The sequence below is a fragment of the Branchiostoma floridae genome, unplaced genomic scaffold, assembly GCF_000003815.2.
Source record: "Branchiostoma floridae strain S238N-H82 unplaced genomic scaffold, Bfl_VNyyK Sc7u5tJ_1560, whole genome shotgun sequence".
Taxonomy (NCBI): domain Eukaryota; kingdom Metazoa; phylum Chordata; class Leptocardii; order Amphioxiformes; family Branchiostomatidae; genus Branchiostoma; species Branchiostoma floridae.
Genome location: NW_023365758.1, coordinates 39,217 through 50,226, shown reverse-complemented (window position 1 = coordinate 50,226; position 11,010 = coordinate 39,217). Strand labels below are relative to the sequence as shown.

General features: G+C 41.2%; 5 protein-coding genes across 6 annotated transcripts in view; all 5 read right to left on the bottom strand.

Annotated features, from left to right (window-relative positions):
- The window catches only part of LOC118408220 (gastrula zinc finger protein XlCGF57.1-like), a 57,708-nt gene extending 46,729 nt beyond the window's left edge, over positions 1-10,979 (bottom strand). Inside the window, exon 1 of the mRNA XM_035808867.1 lies at positions 10,763-10,979. The gene's annotated coding sequence lies outside the window, so the exon portion shown is untranslated. The remainder of the gene's footprint in view (positions 1-10,762) is intronic.
- The window catches only part of LOC118408207 (gastrula zinc finger protein XlCGF57.1-like), a 64,697-nt gene that overhangs the window by 31,236 nt on the left and 22,451 nt on the right, over positions 1-11,010 (bottom strand). The gene's annotated exons all lie outside the window — the stretch shown is intronic.
- On the bottom strand, positions 1,412-4,546 carry LOC118408202 (zinc finger protein 845-like). Of its 2 annotated transcripts, none has more exons than XM_035808838.1 (2): positions 4,397-4,546; positions 1,412-3,655 (listed from the first exon to the last, which is right to left on the bottom strand). In XM_035808838.1, exon 2 carries the CDS (start codon positions 3,651-3,653, stop codon positions 1,935-1,937), a length of 1,719 nt encoding a protein of 572 aa, XP_035664731.1. In that variant the 5' UTR covers positions 3,654-3,655; positions 4,397-4,546; the 3' UTR covers positions 1,412-1,934. The 2 variants fall into 2 exon arrangements, with proteins under 2 accessions (XP_035664731.1, XP_035664730.1); XM_035808837.1 differs by having other exon boundaries at positions 4,393-4,533.
- LOC118408161 (gastrula zinc finger protein XlCGF57.1-like) lies at positions 5,969-6,901 on the bottom strand. Its single transcript, XM_035808799.1, has 2 exons — positions 6,394-6,901; positions 5,969-6,057 (listed from the first exon to the last, which is right to left on the bottom strand). The coding sequence occupies exons 1-2, from the start codon at positions 6,899-6,901 to the stop codon at positions 5,969-5,971; spliced, it is 597 nt and encodes a 198-aa protein (XP_035664692.1).
- On the bottom strand, positions 9,533-10,159 carry LOC118408160 (putative zinc finger protein 702). The gene is made up of 2 exons (XM_035808798.1): positions 10,016-10,159; positions 9,533-9,892 (listed from the first exon to the last, which is right to left on the bottom strand). Exons 1-2 carry the CDS (start codon positions 10,157-10,159, stop codon positions 9,533-9,535), a joined length of 504 nt encoding a protein of 167 aa, XP_035664691.1.

Here is an 11,010-nt window from a genome sequence, read left to right as displayed (position 1 = left end):
GAGTACTTCCAAAGGCAAATCCCTCAGACGACTTATCAAACTTTAACGTAGTCAATCCTCGTCGATGCCAAGCACATGTAAACACTTAAACCACACAGATCGTAACTAAATTATGCACACACACATGGTTCATGTATATACACGTTCAACAAATCGTGATTTAAAAAATTGCCAGATCCCTAACATATATCAAATGCCTTAGAATCGTTTACTTAAAAGTGTTACTTAACCGTATCATTGTTCATCCTTGCCTATGTCAACTAGTAATTACTGCCCCCCTCCCCTTTCTACAATGTACAAATCGATCGCCGATTTCCTGAAAGAAACCTTTGTCCAATCTAAAATACAAAGGAAAAAGCAGACAAAAAGTGGATAGGCAGTAAACAAATGCTTTACCTACCGGTCTATGGTGCAGATTATTTGCTAATGTGTAGAATTTTCTTATAAATGGCGAAACTGGAAATAAAGGAATCTTGCCCGTGATCATGCAATGAATCAAAATGGCGGCCTGGAAACTGACCTTTCAGCTTTGGAGGTCGAAGGTTAAAGTTGATCTACCTGATTACCCCGTACAGTCTTACCTGTTATTTAACGTATAACTGTGCTTTTAATTTGTTTCACACACTTATGAATTTTATGTGGCGTTATATCTCTGCTTGAAGAGTGATTTGGGTGTTCTCATTAGTGTACAGTGTTGTAATATCTATATAGATCGAATAATCGAATATTTAATTCTAGTAAGTAATGCCTGGGATGGCCCCAGCTCCGACATGTTACATGTATTTATTATCATTGGTTGGACCGACTACTCTCTCTTCGCAGCCAGGGACTGAGCTTACAATAGGCGGGGCTAAAATAGCAAGGGTCTGAAGTGGCTGCCTGTATATAGCGCCTAGTGACCTCAATACGACAGTAATTGCACCAGTTGCGGCCAAAGGATTGTAGGTTTTGAACCACTCCTACCGGGAAGGACCCCTACTATTTTCGGTGGATGATTCGTTTACGTGCTCGAGGTGTGGCTCTCTCTGAACACCAGACCCCCAGTTATCGTCCTATCCGAGGGACGGCCCTAGCCGAAGTTAGGTACTGATTTTCCCCCTGGGTGAAATGAGGAAAGTCGTGTAATATGCCTTTCCCAAGGACATACACAAGATCGGTGACATGGTTTGTTGTAAGGGATTGCATTCGTCATTTCGGGTGTTGGAGTTAAGCCGTTGGCCCCGCTAGGCGCAAAAATTGCTGTGATGTAATATGGATGTTCATAGAAACTACAAACTGATTCGTCGATGAAGGCTAGAAATTTATATTCTAAACTATGCTTTGTATTGTGTATATAGTTCAGGACATAAATAAACAGCACAAGACAGGTGGAACAAACAGTTGATTTTACTTTTTCATATGTTGTAACTGCAAATCATGTAAATTAATATAATGTATTTCATCATAATATATTACATGTACCACGAGTACTAGTCATGCTACCGCTACTTATAATACTCGGAATGAAGATAATCTAAGAACGTTTGATATAATGTATGAAACATCAGCACCAAATCAATGAGTACAGTGTTATATTGATATACACTTAGTTGAGGTAGCATTATGACCTAGAATAACAGTATCTCTTATATGTATTATGCCGTTTACTGTGAACATGTGTTGCCGTCAGACTGTGACATGCAAAAAACATGAACTGTATGTCTAGGTAGGATCTGAACGTTGAAGAAACTTGCAAAACTGAAACTTGAGAGCATAACCACAACGATTTAAAATACACGATAGAAGGCTTAGTCTGTAGCTGCCGCTAACTGTAGGGTCTATCCCTGTGAAACCGCAATCCGGATCCCCAACATGTAGGGTTTCCCAGTGATCTGTTCGACCTTGTGCAACAAACTGTTGTTGTTCAACCGTCCAGTATCTGAAATGTGAACTGTTTAAGAAGTGTGTGTGGCCATGTGTTTCTTTAAACACCTTTTATCTGTGACAGAATAGTCGCACTGGTCACACTTGTAAGGTTTCTCGCCTGTATGTGTTGTCATATGTCGAGATAAGTCAGACTTGCGAGCAGTTCCATATCCGCATTCTCCACACATGAAGGGTTTTTCTCCGGTGTGTGTAGCCATGTGTTCCTCTAAATTTTTCATTGCAGCAGAATAATCACACAGATCGCACTTATAAGGTTTCTCGCCTGTGTGTGATCTCATGTGTATGGTTAAGGAAGACTTGTAAGCCGTCCTGAATCCGCACTCACCACACATGAAGGGTTTCTCTCCGGTGTGTCGTACCGTGTGTCGGTCTAAGTTGCTTTTCCGTGCAGCAGAATAGTCACACAGGTCGCATTTATAAGGTTTCACACCTGTATGTGTTCTCATGTGTACGGTCAAGTAAGACCTATTAGCCGTCCTGTATCCGCACTCCCCACACATGTAGGGCTTTTCGCCGGTGTGTCTAGCCATGTGGTCGTCTAATTGGCCTTTCTTTTTAGCAGAATAGTCACACAGGTCGCATTTATAGGGTCTCACACCTGTATGTGTTCTCATATGCACGGATAGGTGAGACCTGTTAGCAGTCCTGTATCCACACTCCCCACACATGAAGGGTTTGTTGTGTTTAGCCTTGTGTTGATCTAAACTGCCATTCATTGCGGCAGAATAGACGCATTGGTCACATTTATAGGGGTTTTCTTCACTATGTTTAGTTATGTGTCGGTCTAACTGTCCTTTCCGTGCTGCAGAATAGTCACACAGGTTGCATTTATAGGGTTTCTCACCTGTATGTGTTCTCATATGTTCGGTTAAGTAAGACCTGTTAGCCGTCCTGAATCCGCACTCTCCACACATGTAGGGTTTTTCGCCGGTGTGTCTATACATGTGTTTGTCTAAATTTCTTTTCAGTGCAGCAGAATAACCGCACTGATCACACTTATAAGGTTTCAAACCTGTATGTGTTCTCATGTGCGCGGTTAAGTCACTCTTGTGAGCAGTTCTGTATCCACACTCTCCACACATGTAGGGTTTCTCTCCGGTGTGTCTAGTCATGTGTCGGTCTAAACTGGGTTTCTCTGCAGCAGAATAGTCGCACTGGTCACATTTATAGGGTTTCACACCTGTATGTGTTCTCATGTGTATGGTTAAGGAAAACCTGTTAGCCGTCCTGTATCCGCACTCTCCACACATGAAGGGTTTTTCTCCGGTGTGTTTAGTCATGTGTTGTTCTAAATGTCCTTTTCGTGCAGTAGCATAGTCACACTCATCACATTTATAGTTTTTTTCTCCCGTGTGTTTAGTCATGTGTTTGTCTAAATGTCCTTTCTGTGTAGCACAATAGTCACACTGGTCACATTGATAGGGTTTTTCACCTGTATGTTTTCTTTTGTGTATCAATAGGTGGGACCTAAAGTCTGCCCTATAGTCACATTCCGTACACGCAAACCGTTTATCCACAGTACGTTTCACCGGGAGAGGGTCCGCTTGCTCTGTATGTTCCTGTGTGTGAGGATGGTCAGATTCTACTCCGCACGTTTCCTCGTATGGAATGTTCCATTCCTTGTTCTGCTGCCTTGCCGTTTCTAATTTCTCGCTGTTGTTTGTGTCGTCCCTTGAGTGCACAGCTTGGTAATCGTCCATAGCAATCTCGCTGTTTCTTTCGTCCATTTCTAAAAACAACAATAACGAACGGTATAATACATCCCTGCACTACTATCCTAGATCACACACACACACACACACACACACACACACACACACACATTTCACATGTGCAAAAACGTGCACACTCGTACACATGCACATGAACTCTCGCACACGCGCCTACACACACACACACACACACACACACACACACACATACAACCACACATAAGTATATACTTTGTACTTTGTTAAGTTTGTATCCTATAAAACTCTCTGAACAAAAATGTTGTGTTCCTAAAGTTATACTAGCTTTTGGAAAATAAAACTTAAAAAAACTTACTAAGAGTAGAAAGACTGTAAAACAAATTGCAAATCTTTAAGCCCACTACAAAATGTTTGGTTTATATAAGTACGGAACACATATTCCTACGTAATATTTGACTTCCGTATGTTTAAACTGGTAATGTGTGGTAATGCGTGTTTGAGTACCGATTAATGTACACACACGTGATTAACAAATCAACAAGACCCCCCAACATAGATCAAATTAGTTTGATTCAAATAAAGAGTTATCAAACCGTACCATTACATGTATTATTATTATTATCACTGTCCATTCTTCCCGATGTAACTAGCAACTACTGCCCCCCTCCCCTTTCTACAAATCGATCACTGATTTCCTGAAAGAAACCTGTATTCAATCTAAAATACAAAGGAAAAGGCAGACAAAAAGTGGAAAGGCAGTAAACAGATGTCTTACCTACCGGTCTATGGTGCAGATTGACTGCTAATGCGTAGACTTTTCTTATAAATGGCCAAACTGGAAACAAAGGAATCTTGCCTGTGATCATCCGATGAATCAAAATGGCGGCCTTGAAACTGACCTTTCAGCTGTGGAGGTCGAAGGTTAAAGTTGACTTACCTGATTACCCCGTACCGTTTACCTATTCTTCTTTGACCTATGACTGTGTTTCACACCTTTAATGGAAATTTATGTGAAGTTATATCTCTGCTTTAAGAGTGATTTGGGTGTTCTCACTAGTGTTCAGTGTTGTCATATCTATATAGATCGAATTCCATGGGTTCATGGACCAGAGTAATTCTAGTAAATGCCTAGGGTTGCCCCAGCTCCGACATGTTATAATTATTATTATCATTGGTTGGGCCGACTACTTTCTCTTCGCAGTCAGGGGCTGAATTGTAAGGAGCTTACAACAGGCGGGGCTAAATCGCAAGGATCTGAAGTGGCAGCCTGTATACAGCGCCTAGTGACCTCAATGCGACAGTAACGCCCCAGTTGTGGCCAAAGGACGGTAGGTTACTCACACCGGGAAGAACCCCTACTCTTTTCGCTAAGTGCGGTGGATTCGTTTACGTGCCCGGGGTGTGGCTCTCCTCAAACACGGGACCTCCAGTTAACGTCATATCCGAGGGACGGCTCTAGCCGAAGCTATGTAATTATTTTCACCTCAGTAAAGTGAGAAAAGTCGTGTAAAGTGCCTTTCCCAAGGACACAATATCGGTGACATGGTTTGTTGAAAGGCATTGCATTCGCCATTTCGGGTCGGAGTTAAACCGTTGGCCCCGCTAGGCGTAAAAAACTGCTGTGAATTATAATATGGATGTTCATAGAAACTTCAAACTAATTCGTCGATGAAGGCTATAAATGTATATTCTAAACTATGCTTTGTATTGTGTATATAGAGGACATAAATAAACAACACAAGACAGGTGCCACAAACAGTTGATTTTACTTTTTCATATGACATATGTTGTAAATGCAAATCATGTACATCATGATAATGTAAATTCATCATAATATGTACAACTAGTCACGCTACCACTTTTTATAATATACGGAATGAAGATAATCTAGAACGTTTGATATGACGTATGAAACATCAGCACCAAGTCAATAACTACAGTGTTATATTGAAATCTACCTAATTGAGGTGGCATTATGACCTAGAATATCAGTATCTCTTACAGCAGTATTATGCCATTTACTGTTGAATTAGTTATTGCATTGAATATGTGTTTCCGTAAGATTGGGGCATGCAAATAAAGCAACTATATGTATGATTGACTAGTTTAATAGGTACTATGTCTGGGTAGGATATGAACGGAAAAGAAAGTGCAAAGCTGAAATGTCAGAGCATAACCACAACAACTTTAGTTTGTAGCTGCCGCTAAATGTAAGGTCTATCCCTGTGAACCCGTACTCCCCACACATGTAGGGTTTCTCAGCGGTCTGTTTGACTATGTTCATTTTACTTGATCATGGAGCCAACAAACTGTTGTTGTTCAACCGTCCAGTATTTGCAACGGTAAACTGTTCAAGGAGCGTGCGTGACCACGTGTTGCTTTAAATACCCTTTGTCTGTGACAGAATAGTCGCATTGGTCACACTTGTAAGGTTTCGCACCTGTATGTTTGATCACATGTCGAGATAGGTCAGACTTGCGAGCAGTTCTGTATCCGCACTCACCACACATGAAGGGTTTTTCACCGGTGTGTGTAGCCATGTGTTTGTCTAAATCGCCTTTCTGTGTACCAGAATAGTCACACAGGTCGCATTTATAGCATTTCACACCTGTATGCTTTCTCATATGTACGGTTAAGGCAGTTTTGTAAGCCGTCCTGTATCCGCACTCTCCACACATGTAGGGTTTTTCTCCGGTGTGTTTAGCCTTGTGTCGGTCTAAATATTTTTTCCGTGCAGCAGCATAGTCGCACTGGTCACACTTATATGGTTTCACACCTGTATGTGTTCTCATATGTATGTTTAAGTCACTCTGGTAAGCCGTTCTGTATCCGCATTCCCCACACATGTAGGGTTTTTCGCCGGTGTGTCTAGACATGTGTTGGTCTAATCTGTGTTTCTCTAGAGCAGAATAGTCGCACTGGTCACATTTATAAGGTTTCACACCTGCATGTCGTTTCATATGTGTGACTAAGGAAGACTTGCGAACAGTTCTGTATCCGCACTCCCCACACTTGAAGGGTTTCTCTCCGTCGTCTTCAGTCATGTGTCGATCTAAAGTACCTTTCTGCGCAGTTGAGCAGGGTTTGCCCTTGGTAAGTCCGGTGTGTCGAACCATGTGTTGGTCTAAGTTGCTTTTCTGTGCAGCAGAATAGTCGCAGTGATCACACCTAAAGGGTTTCTCACCTGTATGTTTTCTCATATGTATGGTTAAGTAAGACACGTCAGTCGTCCTGTATCCGCACTCCCCACACATGAAAGGCTTGTCTCCTGTGTGTTTAGTCATGTGTCTCTTTAAATGTTCTTTCTGTGCAGCAGCATAGTCACACTGGTCACATTTAAAGGGTTTCTCACCAGTATGTGTTCTTGTGTGTTTTGACAGCACGGACTTTGAGATTGCTCTATAGTCACATTCCGAACACACAAAACGTTTATCCACAGTACGTTTCACCGTGCGGAAGAGTGTCCGCTTGCCCTATATGGCCATGTGCGGGAGGATGGTCAGATTCTACTCCGCACGTTTCCACGTCCCCTTCCTTGTTCTGCTGCCTTGCCGTTTCCAATTTCTCGCTGCTGCTTGTTTCGTCTCTAGCGTGCAGAGATTGGTGACCGTCCATAGCAACCTCGCAGTTTCTTTCGTCCATTTCTAAAAGCAACAATGATGAACAGTGAAACAACATTCCTCTACTACAGTGTATTCCTTATCGTAGATGTGGAAAAACCAATACCAATACACTCAATAGTGAAACAGCTGTAACAATTTTGCAAGACCCCCTCCCCAAAGGCAACTCCCTCAACCGACTTATCAAACCTTGATATAGTCAATTCTTGTTGATGTCAAGCACATGCACCGATACACGAACATACGCGCCCCCTATAAATGCACACAAATGTGATGTATACACACACGTCTAACAAATCGTGATAAACAAATGAGCAAGACCTCTAACATATATGAAATGCCTCGGAATCGTTTAATTCAAATAGTTATCAAATCGTATTATTGTTCATCCTTGCCTATGTCAACAACTAGTAACTATTGCCCCCCTCCCCTTTCTACAAAATCGATCACCGATTTCCTGAAAGAAACCTTTGTCCAATCTAAAATACAAAGGAAAAAGCAGACAAAAAGTGGATAGGCAGTAAGCAAATGCGTTACCTACCGGTCTATGGTGCAGATTAACTGTGAATGTGAATTACCTTATAAATGGCCAAACTGGAAACAAAGGAATCTTGCCCGTGATCATTCGATGAATCAAAATGGCGGCCTGGAAACTGACCTTTGAGCTTTTGAGGTCGAAGGTCAAAGTTGATTTACCTGATTACCCCGTACAGTTTAACAACATAACTGTATTTTTCTTCTTCTTTCGATTAAGGCAGCCGCCTTCAACCAATTGAAGATTATGCTGCCTGGTTTTACTTTACTCTAAAATAACGCTGTTTTTTGTTGTATTATTTGTTTTATTACCTACCATTAATGTGGTAGTCGGTAGTGTTACGGTTTGTATGTATGCATGTGCGTATGTTTGTGTGTATCAAGGTGATAGAACGTCCTTGTGTGTATGAATGCGTGTATATGCATGTTTGTGCGTGTACAGCATTTATTTGTTGATCTTGTAGGGTAGTTTCTTCAGTCTAGCATACTAGTAACTTTCGAAGGTTTGGATGGACTGTATCAAGATATATCAAATATTTGATTTATGGGTTGATCTTGAGATATGAATATGATGAGATTTGACATGAAAGATGTTTTTAAAAAAACTTCCAAATGATAAAATAACAACAACGGAGCATGTCATCTCGGACTAAAAATGTACACAAAATATCAAAGACTTGGTAGGTCTTAGAATGCCCAGTGAAGTTTTGGTAATAAATATTTTTTGGCGTGTTTATGCCCAAACTGACAGCATGTAAAGTACAATTACAAAGACGGCATCTACCAAAAGTCATCTCGAAGCTACAAAGATTAAAAATGAATACAAAATGGCAAACGTCATTCGGCCCGAGAAGTAGAACATAACAAAGTTTTGCGTTCCTGCTCTTACAAACTACAGTACTGAGTACAGGTATAAATAACAATAAAGAATGAAACCAAACTTACAGAGATATAAGAATGTTGTAATTGACTACATCATAACCAGTAATGCATGGTATTGCATACTGGTGCATCTTGGTTTAACTGGTTCTTGCTCCTTAAGGCATCTGTAATGCAGGTACAGATATATATTGCTATTACTACTACTACTACCACTACTACTACTACTCGTAATATGAATGATAATAAACATGAAATGAATATAATCTAACATTTGAAATGATGTACAAAATATGACTAAAAGTCAATGACTACTTAGCATTTCAAGCCACAGCTTATTTACGTCGCAATGGCTGCTAATGCTCCACAACCCCATGACTTTTCCAAGAAGCAGAATAGTTGCACTGATAACATTTTTGTTTTGAATCTTTACCTGCAATTTTTTGCTTTTGTCCAAATAGTTTAGTTATGTCAACCGTCCTGTATCCGTAACCGTCAACTATATCCCTAAGATGTGTGTTTGATCAAGTGCTTCTCTAAGTAATCTTTCCTTGTAGCTGAATAGTCGCATTGGTCACATTTATAGGGTTTCTCGCCTGTATGTGTTCTCATATGTACGGTTAAGTAAGACATGTCAGCCGTTCTGTATCCGCACTTTCCACACATGAAGGGCTTTTCGCCGGTGTGTTTAGCCATGTGTCGATCCAAATGAAATTTCCGTGCAGCAGAATAGTCGCAATGGTCACATGTATAAGGTTTCACACCTGTATGTTTTCCCATATGTGATTTTAACGCAGACCTGTCAGCCGACCTATATCCACACTCTCTGCAGATGTAGCGTTTTTCGCCGGTGTGTTTAGCCATGTGTCGGTCTAAGTTTCCTCACTGTGCAGTGGAATAGTCGCACTGGTCACATTTATACGGTTTCTCGCCCGTGTGTATCCTAATATGTACTGTTAAGTCAGACCTGTCAGCCGTCCTGTATCCGCAGTCTCCACACAGGAAGGGTTTCTCGCCGGTGTGTTTAGTTATGTGTCGATCCAAATCAGATTTATATGAAGAGGAATAGTCGCAATGGTCACATTTATAGGGTTTCACACCTGTATGTTTACCCATATGTAATTTTAACGAAGACCTGCGAGCCGACCTATATCCACACATTCCACAGATGAACCGTTTTTCGCCAGTGTGTTTAGCCATATGTCGGTCTAGGTCTCCCTTCCGTGCAGTAGAATAGTCGCACTGGTCACATTTAAAGGGTTTCTCACCAGAATGTTTTCTTTTGTGAATTGACAGCTGAGCATTTGACAGTGCCCTATAGTCACATTCCGTACACAGAAAGCGTTTGTCCACAGTACGTTTCACCGGGAGAGTGTCCCCTTGCTCTGTATGGCCTTGTGTGGGAGGATGGTCAGATTCTACTCCACACGTTTCCTCGTATGGAATGGTTCCTCTAGAGAGCACAGCTTTGTGATCGTCCATAGCAACCTCGCTGTTTCTTTCTCCCATTTCTAAAAACAACAATAATGAACGTTGAAAAAACATATTCCTACTACACAGCGTATTCCTTATCGTAGATGTGGCAACATCAATGGTTACACTCAATTGTAAAACGGCCGTAACAATTTAGAAAGACCCCCTCCTAATTTCAATTTAGAAAGACCCCCTCTCCAAAGACAAATCCCTCAGAAGACTATCAAACCGTGACATTGTCAATCCTTGTCGATGTCAAGCACACGCACCAATACTCGCACATACACGCACTCAAACTCACACACTGACCCCGTGCTCCGGATCCTCGCTGTAAAGTTCACACATGTAAACACTACACAGATACGTATGCACAGACACAAATGATTTAATTATACAACCGCGATTAAACAAATCGTGATTGATTAAAAATTAGCAAGACCCCTTAAATGCTCAAGAATCGCTTAATTGAAAGAGTTATCAAACCGTATCATTGCTCATCCTTGCCAATGTCAACAAGTAGTATTTACTGTCGCCCTCCCCTTTGTACAAATCGATCACTGATTTCCTCAAAGAAACAATCTAAAGTACCAAGGAATTAGCAGAAAATGTGAATAGGCAGTAGAAAAATGTTTTACTTACCGGTTTATGGTGCTGATTGACTGCTAATGTGTAGCATTGTCTTATAAACGGCAAACTGGAAAAACAAGGATCTTGCCCGTTATCATCCGATCAATCAAAATGGTGTTCTGGCAAACTGACCTTTCAGCGCAGTGGAAGTCAAAGGTCAAAGTTGATTTACCTGATTACCGCGTCCAGTTTAACGACATAACTGTATTACTTTACTCTGTCTAAAATGACGCCGTTCTTTGGTTGTGTTATTCGTTTCA

Excerpts from the sequence above, each read along its gene's own strand:
- LOC118408202 (XM_035808837.1), bottom strand. The coding sequence starts at position 4,483 with ATGATCACAGGCAAGATTCCTTTGTTTCCAGTTTGGCCATTTATAAGA. Across the intron at positions 3,656-4,392 it reads TCTGCACCATAGACCGGTAG|AAATGGACGAAAGAAACAGC; the intron begins GTAAGACATCTG and ends TGTTGTTTTTAG.
- LOC118408161 (XM_035808799.1), bottom strand. The coding sequence starts at position 6,901 with ATGACTAAACACACAGGAGACAAGCCTTTCATGTGTGGGGAGTGCGGA. Across the intron at positions 6,058-6,393 it reads ACATATGAGAACACATACAG|GTGCGAAACCTTACAAGTGT; the intron begins GTGTGAAACCAT and ends TCAAACATACAG.
- LOC118408160 (XM_035808798.1), bottom strand. The coding sequence starts at position 10,159 with ATGGGAGAAAGAAACAGCGAGGTTGCTATGGACGATCACAAAGCTGTG. Across the intron at positions 9,893-10,015 it reads AGCAAGGGGACACTCTCCCG|TGCGACTATTCTACTGCACG; the intron begins GTGAAACGTACT and ends AAATGTGACCAG.